General features: G+C 40.3%; 1 protein-coding gene across 3 annotated transcripts in view; it reads right to left on the bottom strand.

Annotated features, from left to right (window-relative positions):
- The window catches only part of PRKCD (protein kinase C delta), a 59,237-nt gene that overhangs the window by 17,171 nt on the left and 20,870 nt on the right, over positions 1-21,196 (bottom strand). For 2 of the 3 annotated variants that reach the window (XM_064667847.1, XM_064667846.1), the window contains exons 2-4: positions 10,547-10,681; positions 6,248-6,447; positions 4,928-4,988 (exon numbers count right to left, since the gene is read on the bottom strand). In XM_064667847.1, the coding sequence (XP_064523917.1) occupies positions 4,928-4,988; positions 6,248-6,447; positions 10,547-10,661 (376 nt within the window). In that variant the 5' untranslated portion in view covers positions 10,662-10,681. Of the gene's footprint in view, positions 1-1,770; positions 1,920-4,927; positions 4,989-6,247; positions 6,448-10,546; positions 10,682-21,196 lie in introns of those variants that run through there. The other variant, XM_064667848.1, reaches the window with a different exon arrangement.

Genomic DNA, 21,196 nt, shown 5'->3' with positions numbered 1-21,196 from the left:
CCTGGTCCTGGAGAGGATTGCTTTAAAGATCATCTTTAAAAAAAAAACACCAAAAAAAAAACATTTACAGAAATAAAAGTTTCCCAAAAGTCTACAATTTTGTGACATGAACTTGCTATGTTAAATCATTGTGGTCTCTGTGATCATCACAACATTTCATTTACAGGGTATTGATAGTGATTTGTATTTCCTTTTTTTCTTTTTTAAATGAAACAAAACTTTCTCCTTCATTCTCAGTACCTGTGGATTTTACATTGATGATATTTAAGTAGAAATACCAATAATTTGCTTATTGTAGAGGCCAATACTATTGTCTCTGAAGGCTGGCACATAATCTCAAATCACCTATCTTGGCCCCAAGCAGTTATACTACAAACTTTAGCACAAGTGGTCAAAAACGCTGTTACAAACTCTCAGCAGCACCTGGTGAAAAGGTGTGTGTGCTCCCTGTGACAGTGTGCACATTTGCACTGTAAGATACATGGCAAATAAGTGACACTCTGCTCTGCAGAGCCTGGGACACCCGTGGGACATGGGCTTCTTGTTGGCTCCTCTGAAGAGGATCCCAGAATGGTTTGGGCTGGAAGGGACCATCGAGACCATCTAGTTCCACTGCCCTGCCATGGGCAGGGACACCTTCCACCACACCAGGTTGCTCAAAGCCCTGTCCAGCCTGGCCTTGCACAACTCAATGAAGTCCTGCCTGGCCCCTGAGCCAGCACCTCCCGCTGTCCTGGACACTCGCAGAGCACTGAGGGGCTGCTCTGCAGCTGCTTTAGGGTGTCTCTGCTGAACCAGCCTTTCCCAGGCATTAATGACGCCAGCAACCTTCTAGAAAAGTGCTAAAACAAAACACCAGAGTTTTAACAAGCCCTGCTTTTCAATCCAGGAATAAAAAAACCCCCACACTGCAGCCTTTGTAGCGCTCACACCCGCTCAGAGCTGCTGTGTGAACACGGCCTGGGCTCGGCGGACAGAGCACTTCTTATTTTACACTTCAGTAAGTGCTTTATATAACCCTTCTGCAGAGACACCTGATATCTCATTTGTTGTGGTAAAACAGGGAATAAACTAGAAAATAAGTTTTCTTTTTTCTTTTTCATATTGCAAAGGCACAGTAAAACTAACCTTTAGACATACAGCATCTAAGTCAAATTTCTACTGAACATATGAACTGTATCAAATTTTCTCTGCTGCACACAGCATGTTATCTACCTTACCAACCACAAACACTGCCAGCTTGGTGTTTATGAAATCACCACATCTGCAAATGTCTCATTTTCTTAAAGAAAATGAGAAAATAAAGCCAGAAGATGTTTTTATTAAATTCATGCAATTGCACTTCTAGGAGCAGGTTAAAGCAGATGCTAGGTGCCACTGAATAACCACCACATCTGCCAAATTTCTAGAAATAGTATTTTCTCAGTTAAATAATCAAATCATACCAACATCCCCATGTACAATTATAAGAGGGCTTTTCAGCCCTCATCACAGTTATATACTAATAATGTGACAATCCTTCTACAATACACCTCATCCATAGAGTACCTTTCTTCAAATCTTAATTTAGGCAATACACAGACTGTGATAGCAAATCTGTTATTTACCCTATTATTTTTCAAAGGTAACTCAGAAAAATTCTGAAATCTCATGCTTCCCCAACATTCATCTTGACACATGGAGAAAAACACATTCAAAATCTATGGCTCATGTTCCTCTCCCGTAAGTCAGACACTTGAGATATCAAAAGTTCACACACAAATTACTCACCTCCTGGTACTTCCAGTGGCATTTTAAGGAAAGAACTCACTAACCCTTTCTGCAGAAGGCTAAAGCCAGCAAAACAGCAATTCAGAAACTGAACCCAAGACACAAGCACACTTCCAAAGCTGCTAACACTGCACAAGACACTCAGCAGAGTGAGGTCCTGGGTTTTCTTACTGGATAAGGTCATTAACTACATTTGAATAAACAAAGATCAAGCAAAGCATTAAATGTATTGCAACTCCCACCTATTAAAACTAAAGCTGCTTTAGAGAATTATAACCTAGTTTCAATACTACAACTAGAGAAGGAGGGACAGAAGGAAAACAATGTTCTGAAATTGAAATTGAGGTCAACACCTTTGTTCTCACTTTTCACATACCAGAAGAAAAAACTTTAAAATTACCAGCACAAGTTTATACTCAAATCACAGGACAGAAGACAAAAAAAATTCTTTGACAGCTCTAAGTCAAGGCTCTGCAGTTCCCATTTTACAGGGTCTAGAAAGCAAAAAGACCTCTAAGACTTGGAAGACTTTTCATACATGGCCCTAAACTAACTGGCCAGGCCCCAGTCTGCACAAACAATATACAAATGAAAAGTCTCAATGTAGCCTATCATGGAGGAAATTTTAATACCATGATTACATGATTTTTCTTCTCTAATAATATACTTATTAGTGGAGTGATAACATGCTCATTTCTCAATACTGCTCTGTACCTTTGAAGCAGAGGAAAGCAGTTTTCTCTAAAGATGGCAGGGTGTTTTGCTACTCAGAAGGAAGGTTTGAAAAACAGCAGCTTTAGTTTGTAAAACAAGCCACAGAAAGAATTAGTGACTTTTGCAAAGTGCTTGGAGATTTTCAAACAAAAGGTAGCTCCTATAACTCAAAGATACTAATGGTGGCAATACCTTCAAATAAACTAGGGAACAACTGCAATACCAGTTTCAGAACAAGCCTTTTTTAGTATTTTAGAAACTCAGCAACCATAAAGTTCTGTATAGGAAAGCAGGTCAGAGAGAGAACAAACTGGTATCTGTATAGGAAGGAATGTGAACTGTCTCTGAGCGTTCAACTATTAACTCAGGGTTTTAGCAATGTTAAGAATGGAGGTTAATACAAACATCCTTGTAATGCACTAACAAACCTCTCTCATCTAATACTGGTAACTGCAAATTTAACTCGAGGAAACATTTACAGCAGTGCAGTGATGAGCCACAAATCAGTGTTTGCCTATTTAGCAGTAACATGAGGGAGGTTTATAATTTTGAGTAGTAGTATGTTAAAATGTACTGATATTTGCAGCATTCACATCAAGTATCAGATTGAGTAACTTTCCTTCACGAAATGTAGATGTATAAATGTACTGAAATGTCTTGAAAGGCAGTTTTCCACCACCTATATGGGTTAGTTACCAAAAAGGTATCAGTGACTACTTTGCAACAACTTCCTATTTACCTTCTGCTTTATATAAAATTAAAGATGGAAAAGGTGCAATAACAGCTGAATCTTAACTTGCCAATTAAGGTATGATTGCATGAATTAATGATCTGTTTGGTATGCAGGCTTCATCCACAACCATCTGCAATCCCTAATAAAGGCAATGAGAAGAACTGCAAGAACATTGCATCTATTTTTAAATGATTTTGATTAGTAAGTACAATTATTTTAGTGCTTACAGCACATGAGTATATTACCTTCCTACTAACAGCTAATAAAAAATTATGGAAGATTTACACATTTACATCTCTATTTTTCCTCATGTTTATGTGGAGAGCAGGAAATACCTTTCAGCTTCATCAAACAAGCAACTGAGAATACAGAAATTGGGTTTGTACTGGTTTGGTTGAGAAACTTTCATGTTTCCAGGAGAGCTGGATTTCTGTATGTCTCGTTAAATTGATAAGATTCTCATAATACCACTGCCCTCTGAAACAGCCTTGCACAGGAAACCATGACAAAGACCAAGATTAAGGTGTTTTAATATAATGGCCCACAACAGTTTGAATGCAAACCAGAGTATTACTGCAGCATAAACAGAGAGCTTTGGATCTTCAAAGAAACACTCTTACCTACTGATTCTTAAAAGTTCCACATTTTTTTTGAAATTCTGCTTTATAGAGTCAACTTTTCAGAGACAAAATAAAAAGTATACAGGCTGGGGTTTTTTTGCCATCACAGAGATAAAATGTCAACTCTGAAATGTCATGTACTGTACATCACATTCTACCTTCAGTGGCTTTTCTAGTACCTGCTACACAGATTGCCCATATGGTACAAAAATGGATGGTACCTTCACAACTAACTTGTTCTATGAGAGCAAAACTGTGCTCCCTGATACATATCTGTGGGGAAAGAAACCACCAATGCTTCAAAACTTACTCTTTCCACTTATTATTTATAAACACACAGTAATAAACCTTGTAAGACTGATAGACTAATATGGCAGAGCAGTTATGTTATAATATTATTCCCAAGAATGGTGTCATGACTTCTAGTATGGGGAGTTTGTAGCCACTAGCTAAGCAAGTTGTGAGTTTACAGCATTTTCTTTAGAAAAGGATCCCACAGATGCACAAATCCATGCTAAAATACTTGTTTTTATTATTGTACTTAAAGTTTCCCTCCTAGTCGCTTTCCAAAGAGTGTGTGTATACTTCTGACATAAACAGCCTGTTTACTTTTTCAACTCGTTTGTCAGAACATTGACAAGATTTGCATTTGAATACTAAACCATTCATTCTTTGCTACGACCAGTTTCTGGTGATTAGCTCTGAATCCCAGGAAACTCAGACCCACTTCTCCAATCCATAAAAAAAGTTTCCCACATAAGCTAGAATAAGAGATTTAACTTCCTTGCATATAAAAAGGAACTGATACCTTTTTTTATCGCATCAAAACGTGAGGACAGACATATCAAAGATACAAAAGTGCCTAAATCCAACAGCATTTAGAGGCACAAAGGCATTTAGAAATGAACAAATCCAACCATGTGTCCACATAACAAAGAAACCCCTAGAAAACAAATTAATAACATCAGAAAATTCTACTCAGTAAACCAGGTGGTGTTTTTTTGTGAGCTACATCCTTTGTTCTGAAAAAGGACTGTAAATATTATAACTTTTTTCACATAAGTGACTAAAAATAAACAGTGGACATTACCTGCATCTTCCAAAAAATACTGCACAGCCATCAGCACCTTCCCCTGAGGTTGTAGGTCAAGCTATGGAAAGAAAGATACCAACAGTGAAGTGTGTGGTTGACTGAATCTCTTAGGAATTTAAACAGCTCCTTCTAGGGACTCAAAGCAGAATATTCAATAACTGTTTACAATCATCTTCCATATCTCACTGTTGCAGCTGAGTCAGGGGCTTTCATTCTCTTGCTTTTACTCGTGTGTATTGCTTTGATGTCTACCCAAGAGTTCAGCACAGAGTTCACATCGTTTGTGCATGTCCCTCTCCCCTTTCTGCAAAGTAGTTTGTTGGCTTCTGTTTCTAATATTAGTAAACTCAATCTGCACAGGAACCCAGTTTTAAAAGAAAAAGCCTATACAACCCTTTACATGTTTATAGAGAGTATAAACCATAGTGATATCAAATGCTGTTGCCTGTAATGAAAAAAGAGTGGTATCATCAAAATTTGTTTTCCTTTCCCCCTCAAACCATTACACGTGGTTTCTGTGGCAAATTCTACAGACCAGCAAAACCAAAAAAAAAGTGTCTTTTGAGCCAATAGCTGAGGTCAGTTCCTGTGCTCAGAAAGTAGCCACTAATTCTTAAAATGCTGCCTTTAAAAAAGATAAGAAACCATTAAGCATGAAAGAGTGATTCAATCTTCACTTCAGCACAGAGCAAAGTATCCCTGGGTTACACTAAATACAACTTTGGAAAAAAAAGTCCCAACCCCCAGATAAAACCAAAACACAATTAGATTAGATACACCCATGAACATATCCCACAAATCCCATCATCCTACTGGGATAATGACTAAGTTTTCATCTTTAAGGCAACGTCTGGCACTCAGAACATCTGCCCAACAAAGTTCCCAGAAGGCAAAGATCCCAGTTACAGCTACTACTGCTGGGCTGTCTCTCCACACAAAAATAACCTTACAGGTTCTATGCTAATTGAACTAACATCTCCTTGCTGGCCGTGATGGTCTGTCCAAGTCATGACAGGCTGTACAGAGAAAGTTTAACACTGATGATGTCTATGTGGCACTTGTTCTGTGGATAATAAGCAGAGGATTTCAGACCACTGAATTGGCTAAAACTGACCACTATTAGTTTTTTACTCTTCTGAATAATTATTCTTGTCTCAGAATTCAATTTAAGGTGTGGAAGAAAACCAAGTGCAACAGGTGAATACAAACCAGTGAGATCCTACCGACCCAGGAAAATCTAAACCCCTTGAAGTTTAAAAGGCGTATGGCATTCATTCAGCTTGGAAGAAAACTTGAGGAATTAACCTCTTCCCTTACCCAGAATTCTGCTTTGCCATTGCCCTTCTTGCACCGCTCTGCCAGGACCGACACACCCACAGTCACCTCAGACAGAGGCTCTTCTGCTGCTTTCATCAGCACAATCTGGATCACCCGTCCCTCATAAATGTGGGCATCAAACGTCGACTTCCATTCGGGATACATGGTCGGCTTCCTCTGAACCAGAGTTTTTCCTCTCTCTGAAAGCCAAAATAACCCCAAAGAGGACAGAAATTGTAAAATCAAATAATGTAGATCTAGTACTTAACAAAATAAAAGAGAAAATACTTGTACTGATACTAAAAGCAGATTTACTACTTCTTTTGCTGTGGTTGGGACGAAGTTTAAATATTCACTTCAAATGTTCATGACTTGGAAGGCGAATCTCAGCCTGACAAACAGGAATGCAAAGGCAGTGAAGGTGTTAACATGTAGCCAGAGACCAGGAGGTACAAACCCCATTGAGGAATTTCAGAAGCTGGTTTAGTCAATCACGACTGGACAGGGAATATTTCATGGCTCCTTTCTGGTGTAAATCTCCATGATGTGTCATCTGATCACAGTGAATACCTACTGCTCTAAGATAAATTAAGGAACACCTTACACTGACCCAGTTTAAATTGAAACCAGCATCTGAGAGATGAAAGGCTTCACATTTCATTAATCTACTTCCAAGTTATGAATACAAGTGAAATGTTGGGATAAGTCACTCTCCTTGACATTGTACTCTGTCTATACCATGACTGCTACTTTTTAAAGGACATTTCAGGGCCTTATCTGTCCTCTCTAGCACATGCAGACCTTGTGTCATTAAGGAACAAGAAAAAAGATGAAATAACATCAAAAAAGTATTTTTCTTTTTTTTTCTTGGCAACATTTACCCAATCTCCCACAAGAATATCTCAGCAGACTCCTCTGTCAGGAGTTTTACAGTGCTTCACTGTTCTTATTAGATGGATTTTTTTTTTCTTTTCACCAACAAAGGTTGGACTGGATGATCCTTGCAGTCCTTTCATGCCTGGTATTCTATGCTTCTAATACACAGCTTCAGTCTCTCTTGCTACCCATTAAGCTAATTTCTTCCTGTCCTTATCTCAGGCAGAGAAAACAGCCAGTGACTGCACAATCTGTAACAAGTATATTTCTAGATCTGGGTCTCTTAGTCCCATCAACACATCCAAAATGATGCTGCCTTCCAAGCAACCACATCCAGCTCTTCTCTGTGACCCTGGCACACAAATGGCACCTCCCAGTTTTTCTCTGTGATTTGCTGCCAAGCCAATTATTCTCCATTTGCGTGCAGGAAAATGAATATTATTTTCTACATTCTACACAATTTCTCCTATTTATCAAGATCATTCATTGCAATAAAAGTGCTTTCTAAGTGCCCTTCCAGCTCTGAATGATCCATTTGCTGTTATGATAGCAAGGCAGTAGAAAAGCAGATTAAATAGTTGGACCCTTCCACAAGAAGCTGCAGTGTGGTCTGTTAGAACCTTAATATTTTAAAATCTTCCTGGAAACTCAAGGCAAATTCAGTGTTCATTCATTAGCAGCTTGCTGGACGACTCCACTCAGTCGTGCTGAGCTCTGCAAACAAGAGTAGGGAATTATGTCCTTGTACTGCTTTATTAGGGAATTCCTGCCAACAGCAGTACTGCAAATCATAGCTTGGACAGCAGACCTGAGCTGCCTGCCAAAGGACATTCCCAAATGCTCAGAAATGGCCACCTGAGGACCTCCTCCATTGCAAAGCAAACTTGTAAAGCATTCCACCTCAGTCAAAAGCTTCTCTCTTGAATTTGGGAAACTCTGCAGACAGAAAAACCTCGAATCCTTCACAGTGCAAACCTACTTCCAGAGCCCCATACAGTGGAAAAATGTGAAAATATTATCACAGAATCATAGAATCGTTTAGACTGAAAAAGAGTGTTAAGATCATCAAGTCCAACCATTACCCCAGCACTGTCCAGGCCACCACTAACCCATGTCCCCAAGTGCCACATGTGCATGTTTTTTTAAATCCCTCCAGGGATGGTGACTCCACTGCTTCCCTGGACAGGCTGGTCCAGTGCTTGACAACCCTTTTGGTGGAGACATTTGCCCTGATATCCAATATAAACCTTCATGGCACAACCTGAGGCCGTTTCTTCTCGTCCTGTCACTTGTTACTTGGGAGAAGAGCCTGACCCCCATCTGGCCACAACCTCCTGTCAGGGAGTTGTAGAGTGTAAGAAGGTTCCCTCCTTTTCTCCAGGCTGAGCCCCACCAGTCCCCTCAGCTGCTCCTCACAGGACTTGTGCTCCAGGCCCTTCCCCAGCCCTGTTGCCCTTCTCTGGACTTGCTCCAGCACCTCGATGTCTTTCTTCTTCTGAGGGATCCAAAATTGAACCCAGGATTTGAGGTGCAGCCTCTCCAGTGCCAAGAGCAGGGGCACAACCACTTCCCTGTTTGTGGTGAAAGTACACAGGGAGAGCTCAAACAAAACAGAATTTAGAGAATATTAGGATGGACAATGAATGCAAGGGGGGATTAAAAGCAGGCTCTCTGCACAGCAAGGCTTTTACACTGGCCTACTTTTTGGGTTGCTAAAGCCAGACCCCTTCATCAAAAAGGCACACTTCAGGAGGCAGCCTTGGGAATAGGAGAAATTGCACTTATTTGTAGAACCTTTAACAATAATTCAGGGTTTGCAGGAACAGCATCAGTTTGTAGAAGAGTTGGTAATACTCTTTGTAAGATTCTTAGATGGGCAGAGAACTATTTCGGTCTGTTCACAGGACTCTGCCTTCTCCCACGTCCCAGTTAAGACCTGCTTTGATCAGTCACTATATGAATTTTTGCCCTATGTAAAACCATAAAGAAGGCATCTGAATTACTGGCAACAACTTCCAGCCTGGTCATGCTGCTTTTGCAGTTAAAATTGTACTAATCAAGATCTGTCATGGGCCACATTGCCTGCCTGCAAATGAACAGTTAAATGTTCAGGAAAGAACAGCCTTTAAGAACCCCTCCTGTGCTCAGGCCTCCTTCTTTGCTTCTCTGTTAATACTACTGGCTCCAAAACATGTCACATGTTTGCAAATTGGCTTAATGCCTAATCATTAGGCAATATGACTTCCTTCTTCCTATACAATAAGCTTTTCCTTGATCATGCTTCAGCAGGCAAATCCAACAAAAAGCTATCTTGTCAAACTGACAACAGAAGCATCACATTGTTTTCCTGATTACCTCAATCACTTACTTCTCCAAGGTTCACTGCCCTCTCCTCCCCCGTTTTTTAATGCCTCAAAGACACATGGAAACAAAGAGGGGAAATGTTGGCACAACTCTACTTTTCAAAAGCAAATGGCCGGGGGAAAAAGAAAGAAGGTGGATTTATTTAGATCACTTTCACCTCTCCACACATTCTGGCAGCTGCAATACCTTCAACACCATTTCTTCAGAGGTTCTCCTAACAGGCCAGGAAACTGCTGCTTTGGAGCTGAATACATTTGCTTGATGACAACATTTTTTGGAAAGGGCACCATGCCTTGTATTTAAAGTTTAAAAGCAGCTTTTACCCTCAGGAATAAGGGGAAAGACCAATCACATTGTGAGGAAGAAGAAAATTCACCCTTTCCTGCATTCTTTGATGTTTTGTGAAGCTCTAGAGCCATACTGCAGGATTAAACTGCTCGGTCTAACCCAAAACAGCAATCCCCTCTTATCCTGTTTGGCTACAGTGGCGTATTCCAGCCAAATGTCACAAAATGTTACCTTTGGACCAGTGTCTGTAAAGATGAGGTCTTTGAAGGCTGAGTAAATAGAGAGGTGCTAAAATAACCTTGGGTGCAAGTAATTTCAAGCAAACAATTCTGCCAGAATGCCTCAGTTATGCCTGGCACTTGCAGAGCTGGAGAGGACATTGCTTTATTTAACATTTGCAAACCTTGCTCATGCAAAATTCACAACTCACTTTAACCCAAGCCAAAGTGACTTTTCACCTGTTTCCCCACATATTTTGTGAATAATTGCGTTGGTGGTGAAGTAAGAAATTAGAAATCTTAGACATCATCCTGCCAAGTGCTGAGCTCTCTGGCCACAGGACAAGAAAGCATTAATAAAGAAGCTTTGTTTTAAGGTGGAGGTGGAGACAACAACCATTGTTATTTCTTCCATTCTGAAAGAAAAGCTCATGTTGAAGTGCTTGGCACGACAAGAACAGCAGGACTCACTACTATTCACAGACTAAGAAGGATTAGAGTATTTCTCAAAACTTACTCATATTCAGGAAAGCATCCCCATTTGTAACCTCACCTGTAGTCAATGATTCCTTCATCTTGATAGCACAGAAAGGCTGTAGCTGTTCTCCTTGATTCTGCACAGGCCCCAGCTCAAAGGAGTTGAAGGATATCCGTAAAAAGGGGGCCATTGCTCACAGTGATGCACAATCTAAGTGGAAATAAATAAATAAAAATCATTCAATAAAATACCTGGTCTGAGACTTGTAAGAGAGTGACACACATTTCCCAGCAGCCATCAGAGCTCCTATTGAGGCTACAACCCCACGGCTCCTATTCAAGCACTGCTTTCAGGTGGCAGTGTACTAATCCTAGGAAGCATCCAGAGCTACTGTCCAACTGTGAGCCTCCATATCTGCACATACCAGGCAAAGAGAAGAGGGAGAGAGAAAAAGCACCAGCACCACCGTGTCACCTCTTTTAAAGTGTCAGGAATCACCAAAGTTCAAAACACCTGCAATATCTAAGTCAGCAAACAGGTGTTTCACTACGGTCTTCCCTCATTCTTAAGAGCTTCTGAACTCAGAGCAATTTCAGTTTACGACTCACAGCACCTTCAGCAACAGTTAGCCCTGTAGCTTGTGTGTCAATATTGTTTTGTGAAGCAAAAATTACTTATTCAAAAGGTAAGAGAAAACAGTCACTAGATAGCAAGGCAATTCTAGTGCAGTCAGAGAAGGAGGGATGCAGGGAAGGAGGGATTAGGAAAAAAGAGTTCACAAGGTAACAGGAAGAGATGATGAAAAAAAATAAAGACTTGAAACTGGTCTGAGCTGGCCTTTTGACTGCAGATTGTTAACCAGCTCAGTCAGGCAGCACTAGGAAGGACACTTCAAGCAATCCTGCACATGCCAGCATTTTTTTAATGTACAGACATCGACCTGAGAAACAATTACCATTCCTCTTCTATCTCTTAAGGCCCATACAGTCATTTAGATAAAAGAACTGAAATGAAGACTCTTTGCAGCAAAGCAGCATTTGCACATCACACACTCTCCCCATGCGGAGACCATTTATAATAAATAGAAACTTTTATGACCAACATTTATTGAGCTAGTTTTTATTAACTGACTGCTTCTCCACTTTCTTTTCTGTAACAGTAAGACAGAGTTAGAAAACAGGTTTAGGATTACTTGGCACCCACCACTGCTCATCCCCCTGAAGAACTGAAAGCCAGGACTGTAATTCACATTCACGCAGAACGGTCACCCCGACCCACAATAAAGCAACAACCCTCCCACACTAATCCGCTGGTTATTGCAGCTTGGGGCACCATTTGATGAGACTGGAGATTGAGATGACCTCACAAAGCAAGAAAAATAGACAGCTTTTGTAAAAATTAACAAATACCATCTGATAGCTCACTTTCACAAAGGCAACATGAGCACAACGCTCATCAAGAGCTGTAATGAGGAACATATTTCAGCTGCTCAAGGGGCCTCGTGCACACTGTGCTCAGAACTACCCCCAAGTGATCAGCCACGACTTGCCAGCACCAGATCACATATCATTACTACTCAACATGGATGTAAAAGAAACCAGATTTCATCCTTGTTCACCTCAGGGAAGCAGCTCGAAGATCCAACCAAGCCATAGGCAGCAACAAGCCGGGTAGGTCAGCGTGTAGCTCCCATTGGAAAGTTTATTTGACAGAATCGCAGGATTACAGGATAATTCTGGCTGGAAGGGACAGCCCAGCTAGAAGTCACAATTTCCAGTAAGTCTGGGACAATACTAACAAAAAATTGGAAAACACTAACAAAGCTAAACTAACAATTGCACTGAGTTCACTCAGCCCATCTGACTCAAGCCAACGTTAGTCCTGAAACAGAATACAAGGCTTTGCAACTTAGTTCTTTAACTCCAGATTAAGACAGAATAGGAACAGGTACAATGCATATGCATGTTGAGTAATCCCACAGCCTTTCTCATTTTCAATGGCCAAATACATGTGAAGGCCACATTTTCAACTCTGCTTAGTAGTTTTGAACATGAGTATTTGTTGTATTCATTGTACTCAGCTTCAGTACATCTCAAATGCTCTCTTCTCTCTCAGAAATGCTACAAGACAAGCAGTTGAGCAGTTAGGAGAAAACACCAATATCCCAGAGTTTCTGATGATGTTCAAAGTCCAAGGTCACAGTGAAAACTAGAAGAAAACTGTTTGCTTTTACATTTAACAACAGCTTTAAAAAAAACCCCAAACCACAATGAACTCAACAGCTACCCGTTCTTGCCAAGCTTCTCTACTCTTATATATTGTGCTTTTTTCACAGAAGTAGAGATCTTAAATGTCTGCATGCAAACTCTCACTATATGTTATAGACTCTACTGTGACACATGGAGGTTAAGTGAGAAAGGAGGGTTTGAATTTGCTCCTCAGATATATTTTCCAACCATTGTCTACGCTAAGATGCGCAGTGAGATTGCTGACAAGGATCAGCTGCACTGCTGTAAACAAAAGCATACCCCACTAAAACTGTTTTTGGCAGCAAAACTCAGTGAAAGAGATTAATTTTAATTCAACAAAGTTTCTCAAAATCCCTGCTGAATACACTCATCCAAAAGTGTTCTCATATTTGAAAAGCAAAAACATTGAAAGCAATACATAAGCTTTGCTTGTTGCACTTTAGACAAGAGTCTCCCTCTAGTCCCCATGACTGTCACAGATGTGACAGCACAAGCACTGACTCTTGTTTTAGGAGCTGTACCTGTCAGGAATTGAAACTGCTATAAAAAAATCAAGGGAGATTTTACAATCTACTCATACAATCTGCATTGTAGCTATGAAGTATTAAAGCCAAACTGCTCCCCTAAAGGCCAGATTTTATCCAAACCAAATGGTGGAAAAACTGAGACATGAGCTCCAAGAGCATTGCTATTCTAAATGACAGGTTCAGTATCTCAAACAGTTCCAAAGCCACGTGCTATCTGAAAAAAAACTAAGGGAAAAATCTTCCAGTAACATCACTCTATATGAGGCACATGGTGGTGGCCCCACTGGTTCAGAGCACACCATCGGATGCTGTCCAGCACCATGTTCATTTTGTCAAGGATCCCTCATCTGCTCTATTGCAAACTCAACCCATGTTCTACATTCTGGGATAGATTCTATGAAATCCACAGTACTTTCCATGCAGCTTTAAAACTGAGAGTTTTCTACTATTTAATATTGAAAGAGAATCAACAGTGTTACTATCAACTACAGAGCGAGGGGGGAAAAATGGAAAAATCTTCACATCATCAAATGTCAACATCTGCTGGATGAACAAATGTTCAGTTTTCACAAGGATGTAACATGCAGTTTTAAAGAAATCTTCAAAGCAAATTAAAATCTTAAATATTCCAAGAAGAATTTTATCAAGATTTGCTAGCGCGAGATTCACATTAGATTAAAAATCTTCACGCAGACTGAAGGGACAAAGGGTAAATTCTGTAGTTTCTCTCCTTCCAATAGTGCCCAGCAGCAATCAGGGACTCGCTCTGCAACCCAAGGCAGCACTTGCCAGGGTTCCTTTGTTGCTGTAATTCTGCCTGGTTGTAAACAGTGAGGGCAAACCAGCTCTAACACAACCCAGAAACAAAGACACGGTTGTAACTGCTACACAAAGCAGGAAGTAACATCAAAGCAGTGGATCATCTGGAGGAAAAACAGTGGATCATCTGGAGGAAACACTGATACTGGTTGACAACAGAGCACTGAAGAGACTAAAAAACTAATGGGCACAAGCAGAGCATAGACTGGTCCATCATATACGGACAGTGTAATATACGGACCATATATCCAAGAAAAACACAACTGAGAAAGCTCCCCCTCTGATTTCTTTGCAGTAGTCTGTCAAACATTTTGCAAACAGATGTAAAGCTGCACACACATCATGGCTTTTCCATGCTGTCTCAATTCTCAATTCTGTACACTAAATTCTATTGTAAATTATGCAAGTTTTAGGGTTTACTTCATCTTCTTTTTTTTTTTTTTTTTAAATAGTACAAGTCCTAAGCCTAACTTGGAAAAAATGTAGTTACCATTTCCTTCCCTTCCTCCCCCAAGTATTTTCTTTCAGATACTTCTGCTTTTGTTGGGTTAGGCCAAGGCCAGAAACAGAAACAATTACATAATAAAATCTGTCACTGTGTTGCAACAGTCTGGAGAAGAATCCATCTAGATAAGCCATGCAGCAAGAGAAGTCCCTTGGTTTCATCCCACTTGGCCAGAAGCACAGATAATTCTGAGTTTCCACACTTTTTCTGCGTATTCAGCAGCCCCCAAACTGCCCAATTTTGTGGCTGCTGTCTGAATTGCTGGTATTTCCCCAACACTCTCAAGGCCGAAAAAATTTACTGATACTTTCCCTTATCGTTACAATGAGAAACTCCTCAAAATATGAGCTCCAGAAGCCTTTATTTGAACAGGCCAATTCTTTCAATCCTGGCAGTGCAAACTCCTGGGAAGCTCGAGGGGAAAGCAGATTGCAGGAAAGAGAGAGCTAAAGCAGACCTGATTTTGTGGGGTTTTTTTGGAAGATGTGCAGCCCAATTTATTTGATCACATGATAACATACAATTAGCTCAGCAACAACAGTTGACTGTTCTTAAAGTGGTTTCAGGTGCACTGAGGAAGACAAATCTGAGTTTTACACTAAAAGATCAGCAAGTTGAGGAAATTCTAGGCTCTGAAATAGGCAGCAGGACAGGCTGTCACACAGCATATGCTGCAAGATACAAAAAGCATTTTACACTGAACGTCCTTTTTTTTCTGGAAGGGGAAAAAGAACATTTGGAGCAACAAAGTTGGCTTTTCCAATATTCCACAACCACTACTTGGTGGGAAGAAGGGGGAAGTACTGTCAGATGTTTTTTCTTTAGGAGTGCATAAGAAATAGCCATTTAAGTATTTATTTTTTTTAAAGTCCCGAGTTCTCCTTCCTCTGTGAACACGCAGGACTAAACATGATAATAATGATAATACTATGAGCTGCTGTTTGTTACCATTGCCAAAATCAAGCTTGAAACAAAAGTACAAATGAATCCTCTTCATCGACTTCAACCCCAAATATCCAACATTAAAAGCATACAAGAGAGGAAACACTGTCCAGAGCCCAAAGACTTTGTTCATTATTTCTGATAGCACAAATGATATCTTTGTTAAATAGCAGCTGCAACAACATGAAGGTTTAATATAACAGGGCTGGCTGGCCAGATCCTTATGAACCTCTAGGAGAGTGAAGAATTCATTAATATCAAATTACACTATGAAGTGGGAAAATGTCCAAAATACTTAGGTAGGAGGCAAACCTTGTTTTTTTCTCTATCCACGCAGGATTTAAGCATAATTAGGACACTTTTTTTTTTCTTTGACATGGGGAGTAAGTAGAGGTCGAGGGCTTTTTTTTCTGCAATTGAAAAACACAATCCCTTCTGAGTGAGGATGAAAAAACCTATTAGGTGAAAGGGATGAAGTTACATCTCTTTTCCACTATAACAACACACCTTATAGCCAAGCTATACTCTGTGTCACTAAAGAGAGCACTGGAAGTCTGCTGAGTCTGAGCCCCTGAGCATCTCTCAGCTCCCACTTCCTTAGCAATGGCCAGGAAATTTGCCAGTATTTAGCCAGCATGACTAAATTGCAAAACTGTACATCAAGTTTATCATGTGAATAGGAGTTCTCTGAAGGAAGCAAGCCATTCTGCAAAGGCTTTTCCTGTAATAATCACTACACTATGAAAGCTGAGCTACTCACAGCTTTCAGAAGTACCAAACCAAAGGAAAAGAGCCAAAGAAAATCCAATATTTTGTACAGTACCTGTTTAGGTACCACCATAATCAAGCACAGAGGGATCCACATTCAGGCATGTTCCAGCAATATCCTTTAACAGAGGAGTTACACAGCAAGCTCATCCTCCACCTTACTCTTGCTGAGTATTTTTATCTAGGATTCATTATAACGTTTTCCAGCCTTTCAGTACCTAAAGAGGCTCCAAGAGAGCTGGAGAGGGACTTGGACAAGGGTCTGGAGTGACAGGACAAAGGGGAATGGCTTCCCACTGACAGAGGGCAGGGTTAGGTTGGAGATTAGGAAGAAATTCTTCCCTGTGAGGGTGGTCAGGCCCTGGCACAGGTTGTCCAGAGAAGTTGTGGATGCTCCATCCCTGGAAGTGTCCAAGGCCAGGTTGGACAGAGCTCTGAGCAACCTGGGACAGTGAAAAGTGTCCCTGCCCATGGCAGGGGGTTGGAACTGGATGATCTTTAAGGTCCCTTCCAACACAAACCCTTCTAGAATTCCACGATTTTCTTCCCAATTATAAGCTTCCCAGAAACGGAGATATATTTCCCAGAAAGAATAATAGAAAATGCCAACAACATATTTTCAAACCTAACAGAAAATGCTGCCTTCTTCTTCAAAACACTGGAGGGGTTTTGTGCTGGTTTTTGTGTTGATTTTCTATTTTTTTTTTAATTTTATATTTTCCACTGAATTCCCTTCACGCTGAAAAAGCCAAATGCCATAAAGACAGTATGCTAATCACAGCTCAAGAAAAAAAGAGATATTTGTGATGTGTCTTATTTTAAATGTACTGGGTTAATGTCTCTATATAAACAATGAAGAGGCAAAAAATGGAAATAGAGAAACTGGACATTCAACAGAAATATAAAAAATGCCTTCTAAAACACTCCAGTAAGAAAATGATTTTACTTTGCACTTTTGAAAACATCAGCAGATTATGCAGTCTAAGTGCCTCTCAAAGAGCACAAGTCTTCAAGCCAGAAATTTATACTATTGCCAGCACTATGACCTAATCCTCCAAGTATCTGGAAAACTAGAATATTCATTAGCTGAGAGAACTATATCATCATTCATACACGCTGGAAATCTGCTGCTCAGATAACCTCATCAGAGGGAATACAGTTCAGTCCATCCAAGCCTTTCAAACTAAAAGGACACGAGCCGTGAACCAAAATTTTTGCTCATTAACTGTGTATCGAGTTGCAGGAGTAGATCCTGTCCAGCCTCCTGACTGCATCCAGCACTGCTGGGGTTGTTTGGTTTGGTTTTTTGAGATGCCATTTTTCCCCTGGGGAGCACAAACATTCAGTCTCTTCAGTCAGAGCCCTCAGGCTCAGAGAGCTGGAGAAGAGAAGGTTGTGTGGAGACCTCATAGCACCTTCCAGTGCATGAAGGGGCCCTACAGGGAAGCTGGAGAAGGGACTCTTTGTCAGGGACTGCAAGAGATAGGACAGGGAGCAATGGGTTCAAACTGAAAGAAGGGAAGTTTAGGTTGGATACACAGAAGAAATTCTTTACTGTGAGGGTGTTGAGGCCCTGGCACATTTTCCCCACAGAACCTGTGTATGTCCCACCCCTGGAAGTGTCCAAGGCCAGGTTGGACAGGGCTTGAAGCAACCTGGAAGGTACCTCTGTCCATGGCAGGGGGGTTGGAACTAGATGACATTTAAGGTCCTTTCCAACCCAAACCATTCTATGATTTTAACATAGGCCAAATCTGCCTTCCTGAGCTTGATGCTGCTTTTCCTTGCTATTTTTTGGTACTTAAAGGCTTCTCAGGGTAGGAAGAAATCATCCTCTATCCTTTTGTTTTTATCCTTTTTGTTTGTTTTTTTTTTTTTTCATTACCAGGAATGTGAAAGCCAAAACCCACAAAATAAATTAAACAACCAATATAAGTCAACTTAATCAAGACTTTTTCCATGGTTTATTAACTGAAAGTAAACAGTGAATCCACACACAGTTGCATGCATCACTACCTGTGAAGGTATCTCTCACTTTTGAAATGAAGAGAGAAAACAAACACAGCTGAGATCCACTGAGGGATGTGTAGGATGATGCTAAATAATGAATGGCCACTGATAAGGAGAAATTGGAAAAAAAGAAACATAACCAAAATTCACTTTTAATTAATACAGCATTTGCTCCTGGTGTAATTTCAAAGTTCGGGCTTAGACTTTCAAAAACATAAGAAACTGGAGAATCAATTAAAAATGAGATGTTTGGTTTTCATATGCAAAACACTACACACATAGAGTAATATAAACCTACACCCAAGAACTTCACTTTGCAACACTGTGAGTCAGCATCTGTTTTTTCACTTTATTGGGTCATTTCACTGATGAAAACACTGCTAAACAAGACACAAACTTCATTACTAGTCCTAAAAAATACTTTCAGGAAAATATATGCAATGAATTTGCCAGGGTACCTTTAGATTACCCAAAAAGTAACTGAAGACAAACCCTTTGATTACAGTTGTACTCCTGTGTTCCAGTTAACCCACGGAAGCAACAGAGTATTCAATGACTTTCCTACAGACAAGCTTTCCTGGCTCATTATGGCCTATCACTTTCTCCATCACTAAATGGATAAATGAGTTAAAGTCTTGGTCATTTTCCCTGCATCTTCCAATTATTTCTGACTTTTTTTTGCTGCACATATTTCTTTTGCCATCAAAGTGCTTTTTTTACAACCATTTTTATAGCAATTTTTCATAATCACAAGCTGCTATCAGTGAATAGTACCCTGTCCTGGTTGGGAAGCACATCATTAGGAGAAGTCATTGCTATTAGATCATTCAGTTTAAAAGGATGGTGTATGGCTGCTACTGGCACAGAAAAACTCGAGGAAAACCAAACAGCTGTAAACTCCAGTTCTCCTGAGGCAATAGCACACACCTTGTGCACAAAGCTCTTCCCAACCTTTTCAGTGCAATCCCGGTTTCAAAGGGGGCAGGCAGGTAACAGACTGCAAGCACAGGAGTGAAGCCCACAGGGAAATGCTCCTGGTAGTTCCAAATGCAAATATTCCCACTTCCAATTACAGAAGATCCCTTTCTTAGCTCTCAGCATGGAAAGACTGCATGTCCCCAGGCAGCTGAGTGGGAAAGTCTCTTTCCACATGGTGTATCTACCCTTAATGGTCTGCCCAGTCCTGCCTCCAGATCTTTCCTCTGTGTATCAGTGCTATCCACACTGCCTCCATTCTTTCCCTCTTTGAATGCCAAGAGGCTCTTTCATGCAGCTTGCTTAATCACAGCTTGCTTAATTATAATCACCCTGGCATTTTGTGTACCTGAAACACCTTTCACTTCCACGCAGCGGTGCCATGTCCTCTGTCTCACACATCCACACCACTCCAATGAGCAAGGAGTGAGTGCTGGCAAGGAGCTCTCCTGGTATTTACAACAAGCCACATCCCCAGCACAAGTTATCCCAAAAGATTCCTTTCTGCCTCATGGTTAACAGCACTCAGCACTCCCCAGGCCACAGGATGCTGGCTTTTCCCCACTGGTCTGGATATTTGCTTCCACTACAGCAGTTTAAGTACATAAATCCTGTTCTAATACAGCTTTTTCCATGTTAGCAATTACTGCTGAACCCACAGACATATTCTGTGACCAACACTGAGAGGCAATTCACACAAATAGGAAGAGGTAAATAGATGCCCACAACCCACTTCTTATGAAAAGTTACTCCACATCTTGGATAATTTGAGAGTCTCCAGTACTGAGTAAACAGAAGTTAAATCAACTTTGGTCCAATGAATTTCAACTCTGTGGGAAAGAGCTGCAGAGAGCTGCATTTACAGCCTTTAATAGACAACCTCATTCTGCCTCTGTGGGACTATTAAAAAGAAAAAAAATGTACTCAGACGTGAAGTACAGCTATATTGAAAAATGTATCTGCTTGTATTGTGAAGAGTCTTAATTAAAAAGCAGTTTGGTAAATATAATTTTTATGCTCCTGTAATGTATCTCCTTGTCCAAGGTACAGTTTTCCAAGTAGAGCACTAGCGTTTTCTTAACTGCTTTACAACTAAATCCACTTCTGAAAATAAAGCTATGAAACCTATATCTGACAGAAAACGTCAGAATGATAAAAATCAGCACTTAAAATTCACCTGAGATGTCAAAGGAGAAAAGAACCTCATGATTCTCTTGCAGCTGTCAGTGCCCTCTGTTCATCTATGATGTGTACTGAGAAACTGTATCTGCTGAGGTGTGCAAATACATATGATGCACACAAAGATCTGATGTCCCGAGGAAGAAGAGTTTAAATCCCTAGCTATTCTGGACTTTGTTAAATTTTTCCCATGTTGCTGCCCCTAAAAGACTCAGATATAACAAGTAACAAATACTCCAAGTATTTAGTACTGTTCTGGTGCAAGGATGCATAGCGTGGGCACTGCCTAAGAAATGTTCTTCAGCCACATTGAAAGTAGATCTGAGATGCTCTTGAGTTTTACTTTGAATCTCTGAACATAAAATGAAAGTAGAACTGTTTTAAGCATTAATCTGTATTATTGCATAACACAAAAGCAGTTTAGGAGACTCAAACAGAACTGAGGTAGAGCGGTTTCCACAGTCACTGCTTGTAACTTCCAACACCATGTTGAAATTTAGGACAAGTAAGTACAATAAACTCTGCCCACAGAAGAGAAAACACTGTTCAGTTTGGTTTTTCTTATCAGTAAATATTTTGCCGTCTTGCTTAATTCAGAATAAACTTTCAGTGTGCTGTACGATGGAAACATTAATTTCTGCTCCCCAAACAGAAATTGGTGGGATTCTCTAAACAATTTACAGGAGCAACTTCAAAAGACGGTTAAAATTTTACCAGCATCTTCTAGTACAGTTACATGAGCTACACAAAG

Source organism: Pseudopipra pipra, chromosome 11 (genome assembly GCF_036250125.1).
Source record: "Pseudopipra pipra isolate bDixPip1 chromosome 11, bDixPip1.hap1, whole genome shotgun sequence".
Classification (NCBI taxonomy): Eukaryota; Metazoa; Chordata; class Aves; order Passeriformes; family Pipridae; genus Pseudopipra; species Pseudopipra pipra.
This window is presented reverse-complemented; position numbering and strand designations above follow the sequence as displayed.